Raw genomic sequence first — 27,166 nt, 5'->3', positions numbered from 1 at the left:
GCGCGGGGCGCCCAGGCCGGCCAAACCCGCGGCGGGGGGCGGGGGGCGGCCGGCTGCCTACAGGCCGGCGCTCGCGGCCCTCCGAGGCGCAGCCTTCCGTCCGGCTCCCCCGCTGCTGCCCGGCCCGGCCACTCGACTGCAGGACGCCGCGCTCGCAGCTGCAGGAAGACGAGGTGCCCGCGCGGGGCAGCCGCGGCAGCCCCGCGGCGCGGCGGGAGGCGGGGACGCGCTCTGCGCAGGCGCGCGTGCGCGTGGCGGGACGCCCGGTGCGCGCCCCTGCTCGCCGCCGTACGCGCTACGCACGCGCCCCGGAAGCGCTCCTGGCGCGGTGGCGACCCGGAAGCGGCCCCGGCGTCGGGGCGCGGGCGAGACCGGGCGGCCGGCGCAGCTGCTGGGGACATGGCGGGGACGGCGCTCAAGAGGCTGATGGCCGAGTACAAGCGTGAGTCGGGGTCCCGGTCTGCGCCGGGTCTCTGGGCGGGCACTGCCGAGTCTTCGCGACTGCCCGGGCGCTGGCCTCGCGGAGGGCGGGAGGCAGGACGGGGCCGGGGCCGGGGGAGCCGCGGAGGACGCGAGGCAGGACGAGGACGGGGCCGGGGGAGCCGCGGAGGACGGGAGGCAGGACGAGGACGGGGCCGGGGGAGCCGCGGAGGACGGGAGGCAGGACGAGGACGGGGCCGGGGGAGCCGTGAGGACCGGAGGCAGGACGAGGACGGGGCCGGGGGAGCCGCGGAGGACGGGAGGCAGGACGGGGCCGGGGAACCGCGGAGGACGGGAGGCAGGATGAGGACGGGGCCGGGAGGACGGGAGGCAGGACGGGGCCGAGGAACCGTGGAAGACGGGAGGCAGGACGAGGACGGGGCCGGGAGGCCGGACGGGGCCGGGGAACCGCGGAGGACGGGAGGCAGGATGAGGACGGGGGAGCCGCGAGGACGGGAGGCAGGACGGGGCCGGGGCAGCCCGGAGAACGGGGGATCCGCGGCGGATGGACTTCCCTCGCGGCTCGTTCAGCCCACGGGCGCTCTCCCGCCAGAGTTGCGCCGAGGAGTTTCGGGGTGCCGCTGAGTGAGCGTGCGGGCCGGGGGACTGGCCGCTGCAGACCCTGGGCGCAGGCTCGGGTTCTCAGCCTGCCCGGGCTGTGGTTCGGACCCAGAGAGCTTACCGCTGGTCCTGCAGGGAAGTGCTTTGGGATGCCCGACTCGTGGCCCTCCTAAAGGTTGACTTGTTAGTGTTGCTGAATTGAGGCTAGTTTGGGAGAGAATTGAAAATAAACTGATTTAATGAATCTGATTGCAGCCTAATTTTCTAAAGTGTGTTGGTGACCCTGTGCGTTAAGTTCATGTTTACCTTGAGCGCCTAAGTGTTGCAAACACAGGCTCACTGACATAGATGTTCAGATAATGCTCACCACCCAGGGTCCTCTGAAGAAGGATCTTGTGTTTGTACATTTAAGAGAGACTTTTAGAGGGCAGTAGGGACAGAAGGTCCCCTCTGAGTAGAGGGTTGGCTGTGGGGGCTGTTACCTGGCAGGAAAGTGGTCACGTGTGAACAGCATTTCTTGGCATCCGAATTTTGTTTCTGTCCCTTACGTTTTTTAGCTCTGTTTGGATGTGAGCAGATATTATTTTCTCATTTTCATAGAGGAGACCATTAAGCCCTTGTATAGGGAATCGAGGAGCTGCTGCAGCTTCTGTCCAGTCTTGCATTGTTGAACTTGTATTTCCTAAGGATATGTGCTCTAAGAAAGATATATTGTCCCCCTTTACTGCCCTTAATAAAAGCTGCATCCATCATTTCAGTCATATTACCAATTAGATTGCAGGAAGAAAACTTTCGTAACCATTGATTTCCAAAGCTCTACCAAGAAGTGTATCATGTGGGTTTTTTTGTGTTAATAAATGAAAATTTGGAGTTCCTGTGGAAGGTGGCACTCTAAGGACGACTCCCTTGGATCCTGATTATTTTAAGCACTATCTAGGACTGCTGAGGTGGGACTTGGAAGAATGTAGTTGAGGTTACTAATCAGCACCCTAAGAGAGGAAGATTATCCTGGATTGTCCTCATGGGCTCAAAATTGAGGAGGTCAGAGAGGTGGAATCCAGAAGGGCTGCACCTGCCCAGCTGCTGTGAATGGAAGGAAGGGGCCCCATAGGGTGGGCCTGGGGGGAACCGAGAGGAGCCCAGCCACAGCCTCAGGGCCCTGGAACCTCTGCTGCAGCCACGTGGGACTGTTATGTCAGTAGTCTCAGTAAATCTGGACTTGCAGTCCTGCCAGCACCTTCATTTTGGCCTTGTGAGCCAGTAAGCAGAGACCTGGACGGCCCACCCTATGCCCAGACTTCTGACACTTGGAAACTGTGAGGTCATCAATGGTATTGTTCCAAGACACTGAGGTGCATAGCAGTGATGGAGAATGAATACAGCAGTACAGAAAATCAGCGCAGTGCCTCCTAGTAATGTGATAGGATTCCTTTTTGTGTTTCTTGTTTTCTCTTAGCATCTAATTTGTTCGTGGTGTTCTTAAGGTAGCATGTCTCAAGGAAAAAAAAACCTGTGTGGAATGGAGTGTAGGGAGATTGGGATAAGTGTTCGGGCATACTTGGTTGTATTTGGGACTAGTCAGAGTCTGTGGAAATTTAGAGGGGGTAGGATTGTGAGTGGGGTCTGTTCAGGCCCTCTAATTTTACAGGAAATCTAATAATAGGCAAAAATGGCTCGCCTCAGTCATATAACCAAAAAAAGAGCCAGGAGAAGAACCCAAATGTTTTAAATTGCTGTTTTGATGTTCCAACCTTTCCTGGGACTATGGGAGGGAAACCGTGGGAGGAGTGTCTCAGGGCTGCAGTAACAAAGTGCCACCAACTAGGCAGCTTAACAGAATTCACTCTCTCACAGCTCTGTAGGGACAAGTCCAAAATCCAGGTGTGGGCAGGGCCATACACAGGAACAAAAAATTGCAAACACCCATCTGCCAGGAAACCCTGTTTAGATAGGAGATGGCATATCCCTGTTTGGAGCTCAGACTTGGGACTTCAGTCTGTGCTCAGGGAAGGGTAAATAAATCATTACCTGTCTGACTTGATTTCAATAAAAACTAAAAGCATACTGAATTTCATTTTGATGTCTAGGGTAAAATTGTGAAGTTGTCTACCTTCTAATCTGACCTGAAGCTGCATGAAGGATTGCTCTGTTTTGATTTCTTTGATGTAAACCTGAGTTGCTGCAGTAACATTTTCAGTTGTCTGACAAACTAATCAAAGTGGAGTTTAAACATTTTTTGGGTATATTTGTTTTATGGGAATTTTGAACTTCAAAAGAAAATATTGTGCTTATTGTATTTTCTATTTTGGGGGTAAATGAGGTAACGACTATTTTTCCATCCCTTGTCTAGAAAAAGTAACCAGAATTTCAGCTAGGTAAAAGTAGTGAGGTTCCCAGCAAACTGCAGTCACCTTCACAGATTCTGGGTATGGTGCCCCAGAGTATTTTCAGGGAGTCAGAAAAGCGTTTCCAGTACCAGTTTCAAAGTTCTAATTAATATTGTCCAGAGAACAGACTCCTCTTCTTGCAGTGCCTCCTTGTGGTGAGGTGGGTGTCCATAGATTCCTGTCCCCACAGGGCGCTGGAAGTGCTCTGGGATGAAGACCACCTCCTGGTGGCTTTGGAGCTGGGTGGAAGGTGCCCTCCGACAGGCACAGGTCTGCATCCCCTCGTGGTTCGGCCTCAGGTAGCTGGAGCACCCAGCCGCAGCGAGGCCCTGAACCATGTGCAGGGGCAGCCACTTTACTAGGGCCCCGCCTGGGAGGCCGAAGCATCAGCAGGGCCCTCCAGGGAGCTGTTCTCCAGGGAGTGGCCATGGTGGGGTTCAGCTTGGGACTTCCTCGTCTGCACCTGCTCTGCCTGCTGTGCCTGTTATGGTTCAGTGTTCATAGAATGGCTGAGCACCCCTCCCTTGGTGCTTGCTCACAGTGTGCATTTGGAGGAAAGAGGCCATGGAGCTGTGCTGACAGTGCAGACCATTTGGTATGGCCCTTACGGCCTGTGTTCCTCAAGTGGCCTGGTGTGCAGGACCAGGTTGTTACCAGCCTGGAGGGCATGGCATCTGCATACTGTGGTCGTGAATGAGGTTGAGCATCTTTTCTTATTTGTAGGATTTTTTTCTCTTCATACAAGAGAGAAAAAACAAGTTCGTGTTTCTTCTTGGTGAAATGTGTATGTCTTTGCTGGTTTTGCTCAGGGCAGTTTGTCTTTCCTGTGCACTGCTAGGGGTCTTCTCTGCCCCAGTGCTGTGTGGGTCGTGTGTGCTGCAGTTACTGTCTGTCTGGGCTTGTCCTTTCTGTCCTGTGGTGTCTCTTCTCCCCACCACCTTTACAGAAGCAGGCGTGAGCAAGCCGTGGTCCTCATCAGTTCCCTGCCCCTGCCCCTCGTCTCTCCCTCTGCCCCTGCCGCCCACGTCCCAGGCCGGCCTGGTCTGCGGGCTTTCCTGAAGGTGGTTTTGTGCTCCTTTTCTCAGGCTTCTTTCAGCTCAGCATGATTGAGTCATCAGTGCAGCGTCACCTGTTATCCTGGGATTCGTGACAGTAACAAAATGGATAATCAGTACCCTGTGATCCAGGTGAGGTGAGCTTGATCTCCACACTGCCAGGGGTCATGTAGTGTGTCCAGCTTGCGTCTGCTGGACAGAGGGAAGGTTCACATCACATCCTGGATAGCTGGAGCAGGATGGCATGAAGTTTTGTTATAGTCCCTGAACAGTTTTAAACTTATGAATCATTTATTTCTGGAACTTTCCATTCATATTTTCAGACCTTGGTGAACCACAAGTGATTGATACTGCAGAAAGCAAAGCCAGATTGGAGGGGGGGGCATTGTGATCTCTTCCTTTTTATTGCAGAGTAATAAGCTGTTGTGTGATAGACTACATTTGTTGTTGATGGGCATTTGGATTGTTTCCAGTTCTTGGTTGTCACAAACAAACATGCGAGTGTTGAGTCCATGTCTTAGTTTTAAAAGAAATTTCCCAAGCAGTTGTATCGCTTCATTCTCACTAACATTGTGTCAAGAGTTCAGTTGGTCCACCTCCCTGCTGATGCTTGTTACCATTGGTGGCGACTTTTTTTCCTCCTCCTCCTCCTATCTTCATCTTCTTCATCTTCATCTTCATCTTCTTCTTCTTCTTCTTCTTCACCAGAGATTAAACCCAGAGGTGCTTAACCACTGAGCCACATCCCCAGCCCTTTTATTTTTTATTTTGAGACAGGATCTCGCTAACTTGCTTAGGACCTCGATAAGTTGCTGAGGCTGGCTTTGAACTTGAGATCCTCCTGCTTCATCCTCCAGTGTTTGGGTTTACAGGTGTGTGCACCCAGCCTGGTATGGTTGGCTTTTTAAAATTTCAGCCATTTCTTGGATGCAGTGGTGAAGGGCTGTGAATGTAGTTACTCAGGAGGCTGAGGCAGAAGGATCACAAGTTCAAGGCCAGCCTCAGCAGTTTAGTGAGGCTGTCTAAAAGGACTAGGGATACAGCTCAGTGACAGAGCACCCCAGGGTTCAGTCCCCAGTACCCGCCCCCCCCCCAAAACCAACCTTTTATTGGGTGTGTACAAATATCTTAACTATAGGTTTAATTTGGATTTTTCCAGTCACTAATAATGTTGAGCATCACTTCATGTTTACTTGTCATCTAAATGACTATTTTGATAAAACATCTTGAGTCTACTCATTTTTAAAATGCACAGATTGTTTTCTTGAGTTGAAAGATTTATGTTGTGCAATAGAGTCTTTTGTTGGTGTTCCTCTTGTGAATGTTTTCCTTAGTCTGAGTCTCTTCCACTGTGTGTTTATTGTGGTTACAAATGCATATTTCTGCCTCCTTTAAATACACATTGTAGTTTTGCTGACTTTCATTCACTATTTTAGCTGGGTATCTGGACCTTCATCTCCTCTCCTGGCTGAAACTGTACCCACTGACAGTACCTCCTGTGGCTGGCCTTGGCATTTCACAGTTGTGCCTTTTAAAAAGTAGACTTAAAATTTTAGGGAAGTCCAGTAGACTGACTTGAAATGCTTTCTTGCTTTTGTATTATATTTAAGACTACTAAATATAAGGTCCCTAAGGTGTTGCTTACGATTTCTTCCAGGTGTTGATAGTTTTAGCTCCTACATTTAATCTGATCCATATCAAGTGCAGCTTTAGATATGGTGTGAGGTCACGGTTGAGGTCTGTTCATGTGTTGGTTGAAGTCTTGCCGCTCCATGGTGGTTTTCTAGAGCTGCTGTACTGTGGACTGGCAGACTTAGACCTCGGACGCTGCTTTTCTCACCGTCCTGGAGGTGGGAAGTGGAGGTCCAGGTGTGGGCAGGCTGGTTCCTCCTGAGGCCTCTGTCTTCTCATAGGACACCTTTAGACTGGATTTGAGCCCAGCGGTGGTCTCCCTTGAAGACCTGCTCACACCCTTCACCCCCTTGCCTTTGTGGGGGAGCTGCTCTGCAGTCGGTCTGCACCTGTCTGGAGGTCTTGCAGCTGCAGAACATTCCCCAGGCCTGTGGTATTCACTGTCCCCTGCTGGCCACAGGGGTTCTTTCCAGGCTGTCTTGCTATTAGAGATAGTCCTGCAGTGAATACCTGGTGCACATGCCTTTTCTTATTTTTACCAGTGTGTCTGTGGGATAGGCTCTTAGAAATGAGATTTCTGGGTCAGAGGTCAAACTTACATTTCATTTTTGTGGCATTTATGTTTTAAGGCACTATTTTAAGAAAAGTAATTTTTAAGCAAATCAGTATTCTTAAGGAATCCAAGGCAAGGAAAGTGGTCTTTTTAAAAAAATGTTTTGTATTGTAAACAAATGGGTTACATCTTGTTTCTTGTACATGAAGTAGAGGCGTACCGTTTGTGTAGTCATACATTTACCTAGGGTAATAGTTTTTGATTCATTCTGTTATTTTTTTTCCTCCTCCCCCACCCTGGAAAGTGGTCTTGGAACATTTCTTGTTAAGACTTGTTTCTCGTTTGTAGCTTGCTTTTTGTCAGTGGACATGAAACCGTATATGGGTGTGTGTGTGTGTCTGTGTGTTGGAAGCTAAAAACAAAACAAAACACCCAGCCAGCAGTCTGCGCGACCTCCCTTCCTGAGGACCCCTCGAGGGCAGCTCTCCCTGGCCGGCAGGTGGTGCTGTTGGACAGCACTCCTCATCAGCAGGGGGTCTTAGCCACCCTGCCTCAGGAGGGGGCGCTCCACCCAGGAGTGAAGCCACCACCACCGGAAGAGCTCTGCCATTGGTGTGGCATGGTCGCCTGCCGCCCGCAAGTCCCCTGCACTGTGCTCTGGGCGCCCCGCTTCCCGGCCTCCACCACCTCAGCAAGTGAAGCTCCACATGCCTTAATCCTGCCTTTTCTCACCGTCAGGTGATTCGGTTGTAGACACAAAGTGGGCTCGAGTTCTGGTGACCAGGCTGGGAGGCCGGTGTGGGGCCGTGTGCTCTGCCAGTCTGCCCCTGGGGGGGGCGCGGTGGTGATGGAGGTGTGGGCCTCAGCACACTGGCATGGGGACGCCGCTCCGTTTGCCTCAGCTGCTGGCCTCTGCTGATGTCTGCAGCTGTCTCCCTCCCTCCACGCTCGCCCCAGCACTGGGCTGTCTTCTGACCTGTGCTTGTCCCCGGACCTGCCCTTGTTCCTGGCACACGGTTTTCCCTGGTGCAGGCCTTGCTGTGGGGGGTGTTGAGCACTGCTGACCCCTTCCTGCTAAGCCGCAGGAGCATTGCCCTGTCCTTGTTGAAATGTCACCTGTTTCCAGGTGCTCCTGGGAAACACTGCTCCCAAGGGAAGGGTCCTGCACAGCCCCCTAGGGCCCCGTGTGTCCCGTGTGAAATAGCTCCAGTTACATCTCCACCCTGTCTTTCCCGCGGCAGCTGCCCACTGCCCCTCCTTGCTGTTACTGGGCATGGCGGCATGAAGTGTTAAAGGGGAGCGCCTGTCTCCCCTCTTGCCTTCCCACTCCTCCCAGCGTCCACCCACCTCAGACCTTGCTTTCTTCCCACAGTCCATGCCCACCTCGTTGGCGAGCCCGGCCCCCTCTGCCTGCCCCCTGCGTCTTCCCTTCCGGGCTGGTTGCAGTGCAGCTGTTAGAGCTTGTCAGCGTGAAGGGAGGTGTGCAGGGAAGAGACCCTGCGCTGTCCTGCGCTATGAGCTGCCGCCAGCCTGGGCCACCCCGGGGTGGGCTTACCTCTGTGTCCCCTGCATTCTTGGATGGTGTGGTTTTTTGCTTGTTTTTTGGAGTGTCTGTACTCTGGTATATTCGGGGCCTGGCTCACGTGGGCAACAACTCGTGTGGGGTTGTGGGTCATTGGTTTTCATCGCTGTTCTATTGTGTGAGGACCGCGGTGGACGTTTGGTGCCATTTCTGTGTCTGGGCTTAGTGCACTCTGCTGTGGAGACTTGGAGCCACGTGCCTGCAGTGTGCCCGCTTGGCTGGGAGCAAGCAGAGGAAGCAGGCCGTAGCTGGCTCCCCTTGGCTCCTCACCTCTCGCACACTGCGTGTGCTTGGCCTTCTCAGCAGGGTGCTCCTGCTGGTGCACCCTGTGGTTGCAGGTGGCATGTCTGCATGGTTCATGTGTCACACACCTTGCTGTGTGCAACCGGTGCTCTTGCGAGGTGGCGTGTTTCCTGTGTTGCTGGCCTGTCCATTGCCCTTGCTGTGTGCTGTGTACGTGTCTTTCTTTCATTTGTTGGTGAAATGCTTGTTCAATTTTTGCTTCTTTTTCTTTTGGGTGGTTTTGAACTTGGGAGTGCTTTACTGCTGAACCACATCTCCAGTCCTTTTTATTTATTTATTTTATTTTGAGACGGGGTCTTGCTAAATTGCTTAGGGCCTCCCTAAATTGCTAAGGCTGGCCTCGAACTTGTGAACCTCCTGCCTCAGCCTCCCGAACCACTGGGATTGCAAGCGTGTGCCATTGTGCCAGGCTTGGTTTGTTCATATCTTTCAGTGATTTGTAAGGCATTCTTGAAAAGTTCTGGACACTGCCCTCTGTTGGTCATATCTGTTACACATTTCTTCCTCTCTGGGGCTTGCTTTTTCCTTTTCTTGATGTCAGAAGTGCTTGGTGGGATGTTTTTGTTGTGCCCGTCCTTCCTTTTATGGCTGGTGTTCCTGGTATCACCTTCCTCATTAGTCCTGTTTAAGAAGTCTGTGCAAAGAGCATGATCGTCATGAGATTTGTTGTTGTATATTTTACAAAGCAACAAATCAATTTTGTGGGCAGCTTTATTGGGATAAAATTGATGCATAATAAAATGTGCTAGTTTTGCATATGTGATTCCTAACGTGGCCATTATTACGGTCACACTGTAGAGTGTTTCTGTCGCCCCAGTTGTTCCTTTGTGCCCTTCTGCCATCCCTTCCTCGCTCTCTGTTCCCTGGCAACATTGGCCTTGGTTTTTACAACGGGTAGAGCTTCCGTAATTAGAAACCCAGAGTCCCAGATGCTCCAGAATCCAGAGCTGGGCCGGGCGTGGGCTTGACAAGGGTGCTCTCCCCAGGTGCACTTGTTTGCCTTTTCTAGAATTTCATGGAAGCAGAACAGTGGGACCTGTTCTGTGTCCCCCTTCTTTAAGGCAACCGGTGCTCTTGCGAGGTGGCGTGTTTCCTGTGTTGCTGGCCTGTCCATTGCCCTTGCTGAGTGTGCCCTCCTGTGTGTGGATGTGCCCTTCTCTTGCTCGTTTTCCGGCCAGTGGATATTCGAGGCATTTCTAGTCGGGCTGTTGGGGACAGAGCTGCTGTGAACTTTCACATAAGCTTGTGGGGACACGTGGCCCAGCAGCATTGGGGGTCTTAGCTGAGCTTCGCCAGTGGGCTGCCAGCCCTTCACGTCCGCACACAGACGCACACCACATCTGGGTGCTAAACTTGCCAGTGCTTGGTATGGTCGGTCCTTTTATTTTAGCTGTTTTGGCAAAATGAAAATGTCTACCCCACTAAAGAGACTTAGCTGTACTGCACTGTGGTTCACTCTGCTTTGCCTCACGACCCACAGCGTGGCTGTCTTTCTGTGCGCCTGTCTGCTGCCCTCGCTCAGTCTGCTGGACAAAAGTGCCTTGGGCCAGGGAGCTGCCTGAGCAACACGGATCTTTCACACTTGGGGGCCGGGACACCTGGTGCCTGCGCTGCAGGCCCAGCGGGCTCAGCTGGACCCTCCTGCAGCCCTCCTCCCCGCACTGGGGGCGTGGTGAGGGGGAGGCTCCAGCGTCCGTCTGTCTCCTTTGGTAGCCGTCTGCCCAAGTCTTTCCGCCCCCTGGTATCTGTCATGATGCACTGACAAAGGTGGTCTCGTGGACCTCGTGGCCTGGTGTGCTGCCAGCCGTGGAGGGTGGCGGGTGCAGGTGTGATGGCAGTGAGCCCCGCCCCAGGGCTGTTGTCACTCATGCTGTTGTGTAAAGTGTACTCCTACTTCCGGAAAGCCGCCTGTGGAACTGGCCGTGCCGCCCGTGTTCACTTGTGTCTGTGCCGTGTCAAGGGCTGCGTCGGCTCGGAACGGGCTGCCTGCTCTGCAGGGCGCTCCTGTGCTGACTGTGGGAGAGCTTGTTCTGTGCCCTGTGGGTGAGCCAGGAGAGGGACCCTCACGGAGAAGGCCCTGGTGCTGTTGGGAGGGTCGCTTCTGCTCCCTCGGGCTCTTCAGCTTCTGCCAGACCACCAACCCGTGCCCTCAGGAGGCCTGCGCTTCGGAGGAAGCCACGGCCCCGGGTGGAGTTTCCTCCTCTTGGAAGTGCCTGGCTGTTCTTGGCATTTTCTTATGTCTTTTAGAATCGTCTTGTCAGATTTAAATGGGAAAACTTGCTGGGATCTTGACTGAACCTGCATTGAATCTAGGGATTCAGTTTGAGGAAATTGATTTTATCATAATTTTGAGTTTTTAATCCATGAATGGAATATGATCCCCATGTATTAAGCTTTTGTACAACTTTTTGTTCACATTTCCTGTTCTGGTAGAAATCTTGTATGTCTTTTAAAATTTTTCGTGTTTTTCATTGTAATTTTCTTTACGTAAGACTCATTTTCTCACATGCAAGTAGAGGTGTACTCCCCCGTTATCAGCGTCCACCTTGTCGACAAGTGCCACACTGCCTTAGTCTGCTTTTCATCACCAGGACAAAAGACGGACGACTCCACAAAGAAGAAGGGTTCCCTCAGCTCACAATTCCAGAGGCTTGAAGTGCAGGATCAGCACTGTCGCCTGGGCTCTGGGAGGGCAGTGCGTGACGTCACAGGTTGGATGGCACAGGCTGGAGTGCCTGCTGAGGGCTGGTCACGGCTCCAGCAGGAAGCCAGAGAGGAGGGGCAGTGCCCTAGACCCCCAGCTGGGTCGCACTGCCTCCCTGGGGACCAGACTTCGGCAGGTGGACCCTTGGGCACTCAGCAGCTCCAGGCCACAACGCAGGTGAAAGTGAGGCCAAGGTTGGCACGACACCTGCGGCGACTTTGTGGTGGCCGCGCAGGTCTGTCTTGAGCAGCTGCCCGCCTGGTGCTGTGGGCGCGCTATGCTCGCTGTGTTCGCTGAGTGCTCTGCAGAACATGCTCAGTGGGGCTCTGATGCTGGAGGCCGGAAGCCAGCCTTGATGCATGCTGTGTTTGATGTTGTCAGGCTGCGCAACCTCCGCTCTGGGGGGCTTGTGTGACTCTGGGTGACAGGAGACGCATTTAGCTGCCATGTCCGTCTCAGAGCTTGAGGCCAGGTGAGGAGCAGGAGCACCCTGGAAAGGCAGTTCACAGCTTTTGTTTTTTGTCTGTGCAGTGAAAAGCTCTGGGTCTGAAAGTGTCGTGTTGGTGTGGAGGACTGTGCTCAGTCCCCTGGGCACCGTGACCCGGCTGGGCAACCTGGGGTGGCAGAACGGTCCTCTTTCAGGGTGTATTCTCTGTAGCTCACAGTCTTACACTTTGTGAAGGTTTGGTTAGAATGTCTGGTAATCTTTTACCTTTTCATCTTGTAGAACTGACCCTGAATCCTCCAGAAGGAATTGTGGCAGGTAAGGTGCTCAAGTCTTTCCTTGCAGTTTTCTATTTGCTGGAGTTGCTTCAGAGTCACCATGTTGTGGAATTTTTTTCTTTTCCTGCAGGCCCCATGAATGAAGAGAATTTTTTTGAATGGGAGGCGTTGATCATGTAAGTTGACCCTGTCTTGCTGGTTTCTAGTGCTTTCCCGGGAGCTCGACCTTATGCTGCACTCTGCAGAGCGCCTGCTCTGAAGCAGCAGGGGGTGAGAAGGCCAAGTGGGTTTTACACACTCAGCTGCTCTCCATGCTCTGGGTCTGAAGGCAGAAGACAACCAGGAATCCTGCAGAAGGCGCCAGGGTGCTTCCTGAGAACTGGTGGAAGCCTTAGTTGTCCGAGTGTTCCGTGTTTGTCTGGAGATAGTAGTTGTGGTTCTGCTGGTCAGGGGGGACACAGGGCCTGGTTTTCCCCTCCGCTCTCATGGCGTAGTCAACACAGAAAGCTCGTGTGATCCCAGACAGCATGGGCATAGGGATGCTCCCCTCCAGCGACCAGTCAGTTCTGCATTGGACACCAGCTGGGTGCCTCTCACTGGATTCAGTTTCAACACCATCTACCTGGGGACCACATCACGTCCCACAGGTTGCGCACTCAGGCCCCAGTGGGAGGAAGTTGGCAGCTGCTAGACCAGGTGTGCTCTGGGAGAGGACAGGGTGAAGCTCTGCCTGTGTGTCTGCTCCTGGCCATCCGCGTGCTCGTCTGAGAAGCAGATTGCTGCTGTGCCTGGGACGGTGAGATGATATGTGAGCATCGATGTGAAAGGGAGGGTGTAAACCCTCGCGCTGCACAGCATCTAGAGAAAGTACAGCAGGCCTGACACTTCCTGGTAGGTGCAAGACCCTGATTGCTTGGGTTAGGGTCTGAAGGTTTTTGGAATCCATGTTTGCAAATGTGCATTGTCCCCCGCTTGTCCTTGGGGCTAAGTTCCAGGACCCCCAGTGGATGCCTGAAATTGGACAGTACCAAATCCTGTATGGCCTCTGCCTTTTCCTAACACATACATGTCTGGGATTAAGTTTATAGGTGAGGCAAAAATAAAACAATAGCTAGTAAACAGAACAGTTATAACACTATTCTGTAATAAAGTTTTTTAAAACTTAGGAATTGTTTATTTCTGGAATTCTCCATTTCCCATTTTCAGACCTGGGTAACAGACGGCAGATAAGGGAACTGCTGTCATGTCTTTTGCCTGAGGCAGCATGGATGGTGCAAGCCTGTGCAGGTGCTGTCCTACAGTTGGTGGGGGCTGCTGTGCCCGCCCTATGTCAGGTCAGCTCTGTTGACATTTCAGGAGGCGGTCGATCGTGTGTGAACCCATGTGTGACTTGTTGGTTTCATCTTCCGTGTGCTGTGTCAACACAGACACACCTGCATGCGTTCACATGCTTCCACCACCCTCCCTGCCCTCCTCCCCCGAGCAGGCATGCAGCCGGGCCCGTGCTGTTGGGAGACCTGCTGGATTGCAGAGGGCATGGTAGACGTGTTCACAAGCTTGTGAAAGAACGGTTGAGCCTCCAGTATGGATTTTGACATGTTCATTGTTAAAGTCTGTTGGGTAACTACCACTACTTTTAGATAAACAATATAAAATTAAACTAATATTTTGAAAACCTGCCTTAAAAAGTAATTAGAACCGTTTTTAGGGAGAGAGTTTTTGTGTTTGAATAAGGCTTTTGCATTAGTGTGGAATTCCCCTGCTTCGAGATCTGGTTAAGTTTGTGGGTTTTGGTCCTGTTCCAGACCCTTCACAAACAAGGCCGTTTACAGATGTACTTAAAACATCTATTAAGGGAGTTAACTGTCCTCCTGTGATCCATCTCACCTGCTGTTTTGGCAGACAGCTGGCTGCGCTCTTGCTCCCGGGCGATAGGTCCCCTTCTCCCTTTTTTCTCTGCCTTCCAGGGCCTCCTCTTACCCTAGTGCTTCTGATGCTGCCGGCTTGAGCCCACACCTGCCATCAGGCCTCCAGCTCCTCCACCATCTTTTCAGCTGATCAGGCAGTGAGACTGAGGACTCCTATTGCAGGGCCTTTGCATGCACTTGTGGGCATGTGCCGATGGACCCAGATCTTCACCCCAAGAGTGCAGGCGATGGCGCGGGCTGGGGAACAACGACTAACGGACAGCAGAGAGCCATGTAATGGAGTGACCTGGCAGTGTTTCCAGTGAAAGTGGAAGGTGGCTGAGCACAGTGCTGGCCGCTGCCCTGCTGTGTGGCTGAGACCAAAGGCCACAGGAAGGCCTGCACCCCGCAGCTGTGCCTGTGCCTGGGCGCTTGACCTCTCCAGCCTTCATTTGTCTGGGTCAAGACGGCTGAGGATCCTTTGCATGACTTCTTTTGCCCCTGGGTCTGTGGTTGGTGTGACCCTGTTGCCACTAAGCCTTAGTGCTGGGGTGCAGCTGCAGGGAGGGGGTGCCCTTAGTTGGAGCACTTCCGTAGAACAGAACGCACTCTGCGGAGCAGGATGGCTGTGCATTCCCAGTGGTTGGCAAGGTGGAAGTTCATGGAGTCTCATATCCTGTTGTGTCCTGTTCTGTGTTCCAGAGGCAGCTAGCTTCGGGGACCTCCCTGCCAGGCCATGGCTCACCACTGCAACCTCTCTAGACCAGCAGGCTCTGGGAAGGACTTTCCCCTTCCTGAAAGGTGGAGTCACTTGTTGACTCTACCTCCGTGTTCCTGCCAGTGCATTTGGGGCCCAGGTGGGAGGTGTTTCTGCCCAGGTTCTCCAGCTGGCTTACACAGTGAGCTCTGGGTTCCCAGCCCCTTGCCTCTTGCTGGGGTCCTGGCCTGCTCTGGGTTCCCACATCATGATCACTGTGACTGTCTTTTGTGTCGGCACTTCTTGTACTGGGGCTGCGGAGCATCTGGGGCTTATTGCAGCCTTCGTGGCAGTCATGACAAAAGGAAGCATCTCTGTCCAGCATAAGCAGACCGCAGACTGCCCGTCGTTTGATGATTTTATTCCTTGAGGGACATTTGGCAATGTCTAGAGACATTTTTCGCCATCACCACTAGGATGGGGGACCGCCGCTGCAGCACCTAATGGTGAACCAGGACAGCCCTTGGAGCAAGGAGCTGTGTGGCCCAAAGGCTGGCAGTGCCGAGGCCGGGAAGCCCTGGTGCAGTGTGATGACTTCTTCGTGATTTGCTCTCAGCAACCTCATGGGGATGTCATTTCTGTACTGTAAGTTTTGCCTGGACAAAGCGTGTAGGTCAGTAGTTTGCATAAATTCCTGGAATTTTGCAGCCATCACCACAATGGCTTAGACCCTTCCCAGAGAGACCCTCTTGCTTGTTGGTAGCCCCAAGCAAGCACACAGCTGCCTTCTGGCTGCAGCTGCCTTTCTAAAGACATTTCCTGTGGGTGGGGTTGTACAATGTCTGAGTTCTGCCAGGTTTCCTTAATGGTGTGGGTGGTCACTGGGCTTGTGGCAGTCAGTGGCTCCTTTCTACACCTCTTGTTTTGTCTTTTCACTGGACGCTCATGTTTGGGTGTTCTCACAGTAGGACTGTTTTGAATGATGCTGCTCTGAACACTTGGATGCAGGTCTTTGTCTCGTGTGGCTTCGTTCTTTTTGTCCGCTGTGTAGGTGTGGAGTTGCTGAGGTGTGCAGTAAATCAAGGTTCATTTTCCAGATGCCACTGAAGGTTCCCAGAGCAGCTCGCCCGCGTGCATGCTGTGGGCGGCGGATGTGGACCTCCCTGGCCCCCTTCCTGGCACTGCGTTGTCTCTCCAGAGCCGACACAGTGGGTGTGGAGTGCCGTCTCCCTGTGGATTTGATGTGCCTTCCCCAGTGTCTGATGGGGTCATCGTCTTCCTGTGGATTTGCTAGCCAGTCATACGCTGCCTTCGATGGGCTTCAGAAGTTTTGCTTGTTTTTTAATTAGGTGGTTTTCTTATTTTTATTTATTTATTTGTTTCTTTTTGGTACTGGGGATGGAATCCAGGTGCATTGAACCACTGCATTATGTCCCAAGCCCTTTTTATTTATTTATTTTTTTAAATTTTAAGACAGGGTCTTTCCGTGTTGCCTAGAGCCTCACTAAGTTTATGAGGCTGGCCTCGAACTTGGAATCCTTCCTTATCCTCCTGAGCCACTGGGATAACAGGTGTTTGCCACCATGTCTTGCTGTTTTCTTCTTATTGAGTCATGAGACTATATATTTTGGGTACAAATAAGCTGTTCATTTTGATGATGTACAATTTAGCAGTTTTTTTAAATGGGTCATGCTTTTGGTGTCATCCATTACTAAGGTTACAGAGGATTTTTTTTTTTTTTTTTAAGGAGCTTACTGATTGTAGCTCTTGACATTTAGTTAGAGCCATTCAGAGTTGGTTTTGTGTGTGAGTTAGGTGGGGGTTCTTCCTTTTGCACGCAGAGTCCCATTTTCCTCAGCACCCTTTATTGGAAAGGTAGTCCTCTCCCTGTTGAGTAAGTTAGGCACCACAGTCAAAAGTCAGCAGGCCTGAGTGCAAAGGCTTCTTTTTGTACTCTGGGTTCACTTCCACTGATCTGTGCCCCTTATCATGCCAGTACCACAGTGTCTTGTTACGAGTAAGTCTTAAAACTGGGAAATGTAAGTCCTCTAACTGGTTCTTGTCCGGGCTGGTTTGGGCTGTCCAGGGCCTCATGCATTTCCACACAGTTTTAGGATCAGCTCGGCAATTTCTGCCAGCACGCTGGTGAGGATTTTGATAAGGGGTTTCCTTGGATCTTTAGGTCACTTGGAGGAATACTGCCACCTTAACAGGGAGCTCTTCAATACATGAGCGTGGACTGTCCTTCCATTTGATTAGGTCATAAAGCTCTCAACAATACCTTGATACCCTTTTCCACCTTTAAGAGGCCCAATTTGGAGATAAGGGCAGTGAACCCACAGCAGGAAAGCCCGGAAGAGGCTGGATTCACTCTGTTCCTGTAGGAGGCGGGGAGGGCCAAGAGGGGGTGTTGGCCTTTCAGTCTGTGTGCTTCTGTATTTGAATATTGTTCAACATTCGTATATTTTTCCAGATAAATAAGGTCAGAGTTTATGTTAGAAAAGTCACTGTGTTATAATTCACCATGAAGTTGTTGTCATTGATGAACTTTAGTGCACTTTGAATGTAGTTTACGTATTTTTGATTTATAAGTTTCTCAGGAGTTTCTGTGCCAGGAGGTTTATGGACATCCCAATGGTCATATGAAATCTTTTATATATGTGATTCAGCATTATTTCTCATATATACCTGAACAAATAATCAGAGTGTGTCTGTTTCCTTTGGACAGATGTTGTCATGGAAACAAGGGTATGATTGATAAAGAGATCCATTACCACCGCCGTTTCCCAGATGAAGTCTCCTGCTCTTCCTCCCAGTGCTTGGCTTGGTTCTTCTCTAGAGTTGCCTGGGGTGTCCCCTGTGTCCGGCGTGCTGCTCAGCAGAGGTGGGGGCACTTTGCCCAGTCACAGTCCCCACACCAGCGATGGCCGGCCTAACAGGTGTTAGATCCCAGAGCAGGGGCCTCTCAGACCAGGCTTTGCGCCTGCACATAGTCGGCTCTCCTGTAGCCGTGGCTGGATTAGCAGGCAGGCCCAGCGTGGCACATGTGGCATCCTTGGTCCCATGGCACTGGTGAGGGGGACACCATGGCGAGAGCCACTGTGGAGCAGCAGAGCCGGGGCTGAAGGGAGGTGGGCCTTCTGTTGCTCAGGGGTTCCTGCTCCTGGAGCCTAATTGTCCCTCACTGGTACAGTTCAGGGTTCGGTAGCGACGACTGGACAGTCTTTGTTGGCTTAGCACCTGCGCCTGAGTGAGACCTGTCCTGTGCTGTGACGTACTTCATGGAGAGCAGGAGAGCAGCCTCCTGTACCTGTCTACCCTCGAGCCACTCGCAGACTGATGGGAAAGGAGCCTCGCAGCAGACAGCTCCAAGGCCCAGGTGTGCAGCAGGGGAAAGACGGCACGCTGTCGCCGGGCAGGTGAGCCCCGCCCGTGCGCTGGCTTGCAGGAGTGGGGGCTGCAGTCTCGTCAGGCCTTGCCTTTCCTCATGCCGGCTCCCTGAAAGGTGGGGTTCCCGTCTGTGGTGCAGTGCCAGGAGGACACCTCACTCTGATTGCCCGGAGTCCCTGTCTCAGGCCTTTGAAGTCCCTGAGGCCGTCATTTTAATCAGTGAGATCAAAGCCATTGGTGTGCTTGTTTGCTCTGGATCAGTCCGTGTTTTTGGTGTCCTTTCTTCCTGTTCTCCTCTTCTCTTCAGGATCTTGAGTCGAGGCCATCTTTAGTGAAAGTAGGGTGTCCAGAGTATGGCGGTAGAACTTGTCCAGAAGCATGCTGGGTCTGTCTTCCGTCCTGGTCAGGCATGTCCTCAGCACACTGCCCATCCGCGTGCTTGTCCAAGGCCGGGCATTCTGGGAAAGAGGGACGCCCCTTGCGTCAGACCAGTGGTGAGCGGCCGCACTTCAGGCAGCTTCCAGTCAGGGTGTGGGAGCGCTGTGGGAATGTTCAGTCCTGCTTCTGAGGCTGGGAGGGACCCAGGGTGGTTTTTTGTTTTTTGTTTTTTTTTCAGAAAGCCCCATTATGAGAAACAAAGACCTGTTATCAAAGTATTGGGCAAACCCACGTGGCTCATTCCAAAGGCAATTACCCAGTCATTTTTCTGTTCTAGATTCCAGTGCCAGAAGTAGTGGGGCCCTGGCAGGCAGGCCTTCCTGACGTGGTAAAGTGTTCCTTCCTTCTGACTTGTGTTTTGAGCTGTGTTGTGTCCCTGAGGCCAGTGCTGAAGTGACTTAGGGTCTGGACTCCGCAGCCCTTGGGTTTCTGTGGCTCAGCGTCGGGTGAAGCAGCAGCCTTGCCCCCTTCCTTCAGCTGTCGTGTGCTGCAAGCCCCAATGCCTGGCAAGATGCTGGCAGGGCTGCACACCTCCTGAAGAGGTTTGGGTCCCCTGTAGGCGGCCACTCGGGGCCAGTGGGTCTAAGAGCAGCATAAGCCTGGCTGGGGGCAGCTCTGGGCGGCTCTGGCCCATCAGGCCCTCTGGGAGCAGCTGTGCACAGCCCTTCCTCACGCCGCTGCTGTGCCAGTAGCTAGACTCAGGCTTGCGCCCTTGGTGTGTGGCCACACCCTGGCCTCCTGCCAGGGCTCCAGGGGCCGTGCAGTCACATCCACTGCTCCACACAAAGGAGCTCTTCACTGTCGGCTTTTCCCTGAAAAAGTAGCAGAACGGTTTCTAGAGTCGAGGTTTGTCTCAGATTGAAAGAGCTGGCTCCACAAAGCCAAGCATTGTTCTCCTGAAGCCTGAGTGTCGCCGAGATGGAAATCACAGCCTCTGTCTTTTTCCCTTAATGGTAGAAGTAATACCGCTTCTGATGTCTTGAAGACCAGTTTTATTTCACTGAAGCAAAATAATTGTGTCCAGGTTTCAAGCACGTTTGTACTTCTAAGAACTCTGTTGGAAGGGATGCCGTTTAGAGTCAGTGTTTGCTTCCCCTGTGCTGTGCCTGGGTTCACCTTGGGGGAGGCGGGTCTGGGGACGACCGTTCACGGGAGTCCAGGTCTGGCCCCTGCTTCTTTCTGCCCTGGACATGTAGCCAGGGAGGCGAGCTGTCGGTGGGGGCCTTGTTCTCAGTTGTCCCTGTGCCGGGTGCTCCTGAGGCGGTTCCTCTTATTCCAGCGTGGGGGCTGCGGTGGGTTGGCTCACATGATCCAGCTTGCCCACGGCCTTCTGAAACTGCTCCTCACGGGCTTCAGCAGTGAAGGGTGTCTCTCCTGGGCAGCTGCAGCCTGGCTGCTGCCACTCGCCTCTGCTGCTGCCTTCAGGCCTCCAAGACAGAGTGTTATGGGCACAACTTAAGAACAGACCGATCACCACCGAGAAGTCCAAATATGAGAGGCTTTAATAAACCGGCTGTCTGACTGTCTCTCACAATGCCCCAAAAAATGGCTTTTGGGAGAACAGCCCTGACCACAGGGTTGTAGGGGTTCTTATACCAAAAATCACATCAATCATAAGTGTCTGTTGCTATGACACTTATGTCATCATGAGATCATCGACAGAGGGAGAAGTGGGTCAGAATGACCCTTACCTAGGTACAAACTAAAGAAGGGTACTAACATCCACACAATCACTATTCACATGGTACATTGTTTAGGAGCAATCGGGATCAAAAGAGAGCAATTCTTTACTACATAGAGTTGCCATCGTATATTATTAAACATGTCACACCAAGTAACTGATGATGGGTACAGAGGTGGGGTGTTCCCATGGGAGAAGCTTATTTCCCACATAACATGGAGTGTCAGAGCAGAATGGAGTCTGTTTAGTCATTTCCCTTAGAGTCTGGCCTGTGACATTCTCATGGAGCCAGATCTGCCAGCCCATCACACAGAGGGCTTCAGGGTGCGGTCAGACCTTTGAAATGGCATAGTGTGTTTCTGCTCTGACATGAGGAATGCAGCCCCGTTGCAGTGGATGTGCGTTGGCTGGACTGTGACTGTGGCAGGGTGGTGGCCGTAGATCAGGTGGCCTTGCCGTGTGCCAGAGGCCTGGCCTATGACTGTGGACGCACATGGGGGATCCATGCCTACCTATTGAAAAACCACTCCTTAGGCTTGTTGAGACTTTAAAAATATCTTTGAAAGGCAACTCTTCACCCTCATGGGAGTGCTGTGGACGCCTGCTTGACATCTGCCGTGACTGCACTTTGTCCCGGGGTCTCTGTACCTGTGGCAGGAGCAGGTCCAGGCCCTGCAGCGTTACTTTGTTCCCTTCCTGGCCTCTTGTCAGGCGGAGGCACTGCTGCCTTCCTGGTGTGAAGATGGCTGTGTGCTCACCCTCAGCTCAGCCAGCTGCAGAGCAGAGAGCAGGGCTTTCTTCATCTCTTCCTGGGTACGTGTGGTGGAAACACGTCCGTCCTTCCTTACTGCCTCTGCGTGGCGCCATCGCAGCTACATGAGGTTCTGTCTGCCATGCCATCCCTTTCTTCCAGGGGCCCTGAGGACACCTGTTTTGAGTTTGGTGTTTTTCCTGCCATCTTGAGTTTCCCACTTGACTACCCACTGAGTCCTCCCAAGATGAGGTTCACCTGCGAGATGTTCCATCCCAACAGTAAGTACTTCTGGAAGTAGCTCGTGGTCCATGAAGGAATTCCCAGCCATACGTCACTGCTGACCCCAGGGCCTTGTGCATGCTAGACAAGTCCTCTGCCACTGAGCTACACTCCCTGCCCTGGTAATTATTCATTTTTTTTTTTAATGTTCAGATAGTTAATATAAACAGCTTTTAAATTTTGCCTTACCATAAAATGGATTTTTTTTTTCTGCAAAAATAATTTTTGAGAACTTTTCTATAGGTCCATAACATAAAAACTGGTCAGTTAGTAAAAACTTCAAGAAATAATTCAAGCCCAACGTGGTGGCACATGCCTATAATTCCAGCAGTTTGGGAGGCCAAGTCTGGAAAATTGCAAGTTCAAGGCCAACCTCAGCAATAATGAGACCCTGTCTCAAAAAATAAAAAAGACTGTGAATAAAAAAAGCTCTGTGGTAAATTGCCTGGGTTAAATCCCCAGTTGCCCCGCATCCAAAAATAAATGAATGACTCTGCACGTTGTGGAGAGTTGCTGGATGTGGTGGTGAGTGTGGTGGCCCAGGTGTGGGTCAGCCCCGGTGGGTCACACTGTCGAGCACTGAGCCGTGCAGGAATGGCCTGGGCGTCCTGAGGTGTGAGCTGACCGCCCGAGGGAGTGAAGCAGAGGTCACCAGCCACGTGGTGGGTGTGACGTGGGGCCTGGAGGCCAGTGTCAGGAGCAGAGGCAGGACGGCAGCGCCAGGCCAGCGCCTGCCCGTTGGTGTGCACGTCGGCACTCATCCGAGGGCAGTGGAGTGAGGCGTCAGCAGGACCTAGCGTGGCACTGGGGGGCTGCTCTGGTCGTGCAGAGCGCTCCTGGAGGCCCAGGGCAGGATAGCCAGCAGCTTGGCGCCAGCGGGCGTGGAAGCTCTAGAGACGTGGAGGACCCACAAGGGGGTAGCAGGTGCTCCCATCAGGGACTCGGCGACAGAGCACTGGCTTCAGGGACACTGACCTGTGGTCTCTCTGGGGTACAGTATTGCCATGCTGTGCCCTCACCATGAGGAGGCGCCCTCGGGCTTGACGACTCTGCCGTCTGCCGTCTCCTGTGGTGAGAGGTTCAGAGAGGCTTAGCATCCAGGTCCCTGTGTGCAGAGCAGACTGCAGACGGGCTTCCTGGGCCCAGCACCGGTGTGCGCCTGCTGTCTCAGACCCTCCTTGAACAAGAGGCCGTGCTGCAACTCTTTGATATTGGAAGGAGCGACCCTGGTGCTCTTCTGGGTATTAAGTCGTCCCGGCTCCTTTATCCCAGCCACGTGAGCATGTGTTTCATGGTCGCGCTCAGGGCTTCGTGGTGGAATCGGGACTGTGTAAGAGACCCGGCTCTGAAGATATGGCCTGGCCTGCTTATGCTGGCGTGTTGGTGCCGTGCATAGCAGGTTGCCTTGCCCTCACTCCTCCCGAAGGTCACTCCTGAAGACACCACTCAGAAAGGGGCCTCCTGCTGCGGCTGGAGGGCTGGGGGCTGCCTGGGCTGGCCAGAGTGCCATCAGCAAGTAAGCAGGCCTGGTGAGGCCCAGTACTCAGCCCACAGGCCCGTGCCCTCCAGCCCTGCCCTCTGCACCTGCGGACCTGCCTCAGTCACTGTCCCCTGGGCTCACCTGCCACTCTGCCCTGTGCAGTCTACCCGGACGGCAGAGTCTGCATATCCATCCTCCACGCGCCAGGCGATGACCCTATGGGCTACGAGAGCAGCGCCGAGAGGTGGAGCCCCGTGCAGAGCGTGGAGAAGATCCTGCTCTCGGTGGTGAGCATGCTGGCAGGTAAAGCACCCCGGGCCTGTGCGGCTCTCCCTCCCGGGGCCGCTCACAGACCCCGCCCTCTGCCCTGTGCCTGGCCACTGGCGAGCCCGTGCTGCTCTCACATAGAGTGACTCCTTTGCACGTCCCAGTTGTGGGCGTGCTTCCCGCCAGGGTGAGTTTTGAAGGCAGTCTGGTGTCTTCATGAGTGGACCGCGGCTGGCTCCCCTCTCGTCCTGGGAGTCTCGTTCTCTGCGTTTGCTGGTTCCTCCGGTGTGGCACTGCACTGGGGCTGTTGAGCTCAGCACCACAGAGACCAGCCTCAAGGTCCTGTTTTCTAGGGCAGCTTCACAGCCTAGTCACGGGCTCACGTGGCAAACCCCAATAAGCAGATACGCACTGGGCTCTTGGGTCACTTCCCCAGATGAGGAAGGAGGGAGGGAAAGTGTTTGGGGCCCAGGAAGCAGCCAGGCTGAGGCTGGAGGTGGTGAGGCCCTGCCAGCAGGCGGTGGGACCGAGGCCGGGGAGGGAGGGGCCCTGTGGAAGTGAGTGGGGCGGCTGGCAGCTCTGCGAATTGCGGTGGATGCCGTGTCATTGAGCTGTGCCTTGGAAAGACACGCCTGCAGCAGAAGCAGAGCCGAGTGGGTCGGGCGTCTCTGCAGCCCTGAATGGGCTGGGAGGCCTGGCTGCGTGGGTCAGACCTGGTCTCAGTGTTGTGTGGGGACCTGTTTCCAGTGTGAGCACCGGGATGCCGGGCTGTCTGTGGGTTCAGGAATACAGAGGGGTAGGGTTCAGGCAAGAGGAAAGTTTGGGGTATGTGGGACAAGGGCCCCTGTCCCTCCAAAGGAGCCGCCCACCAAGGGGCTGGCGTGGAGTCCTGTGCCTGCAGGCCCAGGCAGGCCCGCTGCTCACCTGTTCTTGGCCTCCTTCAGGTGCGAGGACCCTTGCTGAAGCGCCAGCCTTCTTCCACAGACCTTCAGGGTCCAGCGTTTCCAGGTGAAACGGAGGCCTTGGCTGGTGTGCAGAATGACGGTCTCCCTCTTCTTTCAGAGCCCAACGATGAAAGTGGAGCTAACGTGGATGCTTCCAAGATGTGGCGGGACGACCGGGAGCAGTTCCACAAGATCGCCAGGCAGACCGTGCAGAGGTCTCTGGGGCTCTGAGCGCGTGCAGACGCAGGACGGCCCGGGGCAGGTCCTCTGTGCCCTCAGGACACTCCGCGACTGTGCTGCCGTGCTGCTGCCAGAACAGGCAGGCTTGCAGAACCCGGCACTTCTTGTTTCTTACCTTTCCACCCCGTCAGGCTTCTCTTCTGGAGTCGTGCCCTACATAGCGCACAGACAGCTTTGCAGTTCCCTAGTGTTCCTCCCCTGGGGTGTTCAGAAAGGGCGCCAGGCTGTCGCTGCCTCCCAGCCGCTGCGCAGTCCATGCTCCCTCCTGCAGCTGCCGGGCACTGAGGCCTGTGCAGACCCGCTGCCTCACGCAAAGGCGTGGGCCTTTGCCACAGCGGGGAAGGGGCTGGCACACTTGCTACCCTGCCCCGGCTCCACGTGCCCGGTGAGGCGTCCATGACGTCTGCTCTTGTGCTTTTACACACTGAGGTTGTTCATACAGCCTCTTCATTTGTGTGCATTACAATCACACTTAGAAAGACTTGCAGGGGTGCTTTGTAAACAGGAATGGGGACATAGCAGAAGGTTACTGCTGGCGTGAAGACCAGGGGCGGCTCTGGTTGCGTTTTCAGGGGATGAGCGTTCTGTGGCCAGTGCTTGTGCACTGCTGGAGCGACACGGACGGTCTTCAAGCTCTAGTGACGTTTTTTCCTGACTCCGGCCGGAGTTTTTCTTTTCTGGGCTAAAAGCTGGGTCGCTCAGCACGGCACATCGTGGACCATTCTTTGCCCTTAAGGTCAAAAGGGACTCTGCCATTACTTATTCCCAGAGTGCAGAGGTGTGCCTTTCTCCAGCCCCAGGTGAGGAGGCACTTCTTTGCAATCTGTGCCTCCGCTGTCTCTGATAGCGACAGTGGAGCAGCGCGGCACCCTGAGGAACCACCACAAGCAATAACAGACCTGCTGCACGGGAGCAGACCCCGCTGTTGCTCACAGGTTGCATTTCGACAGCAGTGTGTTCCTGAAGTAAGAGGTGGCCTGTGCGACATGCAGTAGGTTTCACTTCACGTTAGCCTCTCTCCTTCCCCTCCCCAGTGTGTCCAGTGGACGTTCGGGTCTTACAAAAACCTCACACCTCCTGGTGTTAACAGTTCCTGGTTCAGGGGCTCTGTGTTCAGCTTCTGCGGAGGTCAGGTGTGCTCCTTCTCCGAAACGTTTGATGATGAATCATTCAGTGTTTGAAACTCCGCTGCAGGACTTGTGCTTGGAAGGGTGGGGAGGCGTCGTACCACGGAGCGTTTGCAGGCCCCAGCGAGACGCAGCCTCTCCAGCGTGGGGATGCTGCTGGCCTGCTTCAAGACCACCGGCACACAGTCACCTGTAGGCCTCCGTGGGGGTGGGGAGGAGCGCAGTCTCTTCACGAGACATAGTATTTTTATTAATTTGTATTTATTGGGTGAAATGCAATCCCGTGGTGTCCCTCTTATGTGGTGGAATTCGACTGCCATGTTGAAAATAAAGTTCTGTATCCCCTCTCCTGCAGCGTGGTGTTCTTTGTGGAGTTCGGATCTGCTTGGGTGGGAACCAGGCCCAGGCTGCCTGCCATGGGGCTGGTGGCCCCTCGGCAGCTGCAGGTCCCCAGGCATCAGGATGGGGTGCTTCCCCTGCAGGCGGGGTGAGCACTGGAGACTCATATCCACCTGCATCTCGAGACCTTGTGCCCACTCCTCCGTGGTCCGTGTTGGCCCCTGAGCTCTCGGCCTCATGTCTGTGACGGGGGCAGGAGCCTGAGCTGGAGTGTGTTTCTCAGGGCGAGGCAGCCATTGTGGGGGGGGGGGGGCTCTGCTCCCCAGCAGAGACCAGCAGGGCCCTCGGGTCACCCTGCTGTTGCGGAGTCGCATCTGAACCGTGCTGCATGCGCTCCTCTGGCCTCGTTCAGTGTTGTCCCCAGTTGTCCACCTGTCTGGTTCCTGGGAGAGTGCCGCTGGATGGCAAGGGGAGCTCCGGGCCTGCAGCGTCTGGGTGTGGGGGCTTCACACCCTGCCTGGGGATTGACAGCTCACCCTGACTGAGCTGGGTCTGGCCTGGGCAGTGGTGGCTTCAGCTCCCTGGATTCTTTGACCCTCTGTGACTTCTTCAGTGTGATTTCTGTGTAGAGAGGATGACTCATTATTTGGAGATGGAGCATTGGTCCCTGTCAGCCAGAATTCCTTTGTAGTACCCAGCCCAGTCTGGCAGTGCAGGAGGGAGCCAGCCAGTGGGTGCCTTGGGCTGCACAGCTGGCCGAGTCCATGTGCAGGAGGTGGGGGCCATGTAGACCTCTGGGAGGGGCCTAGCTGGCATGCCACAGGGCGGGGTTTCTGGAAGCCTGCCCTGGAGGGATGGAGTGAGGAGAGCTGCCAGGTGTGAGGTGTAGGTGGGGCTGGCCCCAGTGGCCTGGACAGTGCGGGGCATCCCTGATCTGCATCCTGGGACCCTCGTGCAGGGTAGGGGTCCCGTCAGGTGGGTCCTGGCTGCGCTGTGCAGAGGCCAGAGCCATGTGTGTGGATTGCGTCCCCCACAGCAGGCAGGGCTGTGCCAAGGGGCCAGTGTGCTCCACCCTGCAGAGGCGAGATCCCTCAGCTGCCTGCAGGCTGCGTCCCTCCTGCCAGGCCTGCCTCTGCCCCAGGGCCCTGCACACAGCCGTTGGTTTCTGTTGTGCTGGCTGGCCTGTGAGGAGAGGAGGTGAGCCCCTGGGGCCCAGTCCCGAGCCACCCCCCTGGGCACACTCCTCCCTGAGCCTCAGGAGGGCAGGCCCCCACGGAGGCCACCTGCCTCCTTCCCTGACCCATGCTGGCTGGATGTGAGTGCCACTGACTGGCCAGCTGACGTCCAGGGCCACTCGAGTCGGCCCCCAGGGCCAAGGGGACGTGGACATTTCCCCTGCCTGATTCCGTGTGGACTCACTCACCCTGCTCTGCAGCCCACGTGCAGCCCAGACCAGATTGGCCCTCCTCGACCCAGCTCCTGCTGCCAGCAGCTCCTGGCAGAGCTCCCAGGCCCACCGCATCTCCCTCCTCCTGCCACTGCCGCACCAGCTCACCCTACCTGCCTGGCACCCGGGAGTCAGGGAGCCTGTGACTGGCAGACAGCACCAGTGTCCCTGAGGCTTGTCCACAGCGAGGCCCTGG

The 27,166-nt window shown here is 54.3% G+C and overlaps 1 protein-coding gene across 4 annotated transcripts; it reads left to right on the top strand.

Annotated features, from left to right (window-relative positions):
* The first annotated feature begins 318 nt into the window (after nt 1-318).
* Ube2g2 (ubiquitin conjugating enzyme E2 G2) lies at nt 319-25,538 on the top strand. Of its 4 annotated transcripts, none has more exons than XM_047563621.1 (6): nt 319-442; nt 11,985-12,020; nt 12,111-12,156; nt 21,007-21,125; nt 22,769-22,893; nt 23,936-25,538. In XM_047563621.1, exons 1-6 carry the CDS (start codon nt 400-402, stop codon nt 24,455-24,457), a joined length of 891 nt encoding a protein of 296 aa, XP_047419577.1. In that variant the 5' UTR covers nt 319-399; the 3' UTR covers nt 24,458-25,538. The 4 variants fall into 4 exon arrangements, with proteins under 4 accessions (XP_047419577.1, XP_047419580.1, XP_047419579.1 ...); XM_047563624.1 differs by having other exon boundaries at nt 321-442; nt 22,769-22,909; nt 23,936-24,186; XM_047563623.1 differs by lacking the exon at nt 319-442 and adding an exon at nt 4,518-4,615.
* Nucleotides 25,539-27,166: the final 1,628 nt, after the last annotated feature.

The sequence above is a fragment of the Sciurus carolinensis genome, chromosome 9 (genome assembly GCF_902686445.1).
Source record: "Sciurus carolinensis chromosome 9, mSciCar1.2, whole genome shotgun sequence".
NCBI lineage: Eukaryota > Metazoa > Chordata > Mammalia > Rodentia > Sciuridae > Sciurus > Sciurus carolinensis.
This window is presented reverse-complemented; position numbering and strand designations above follow the sequence as displayed.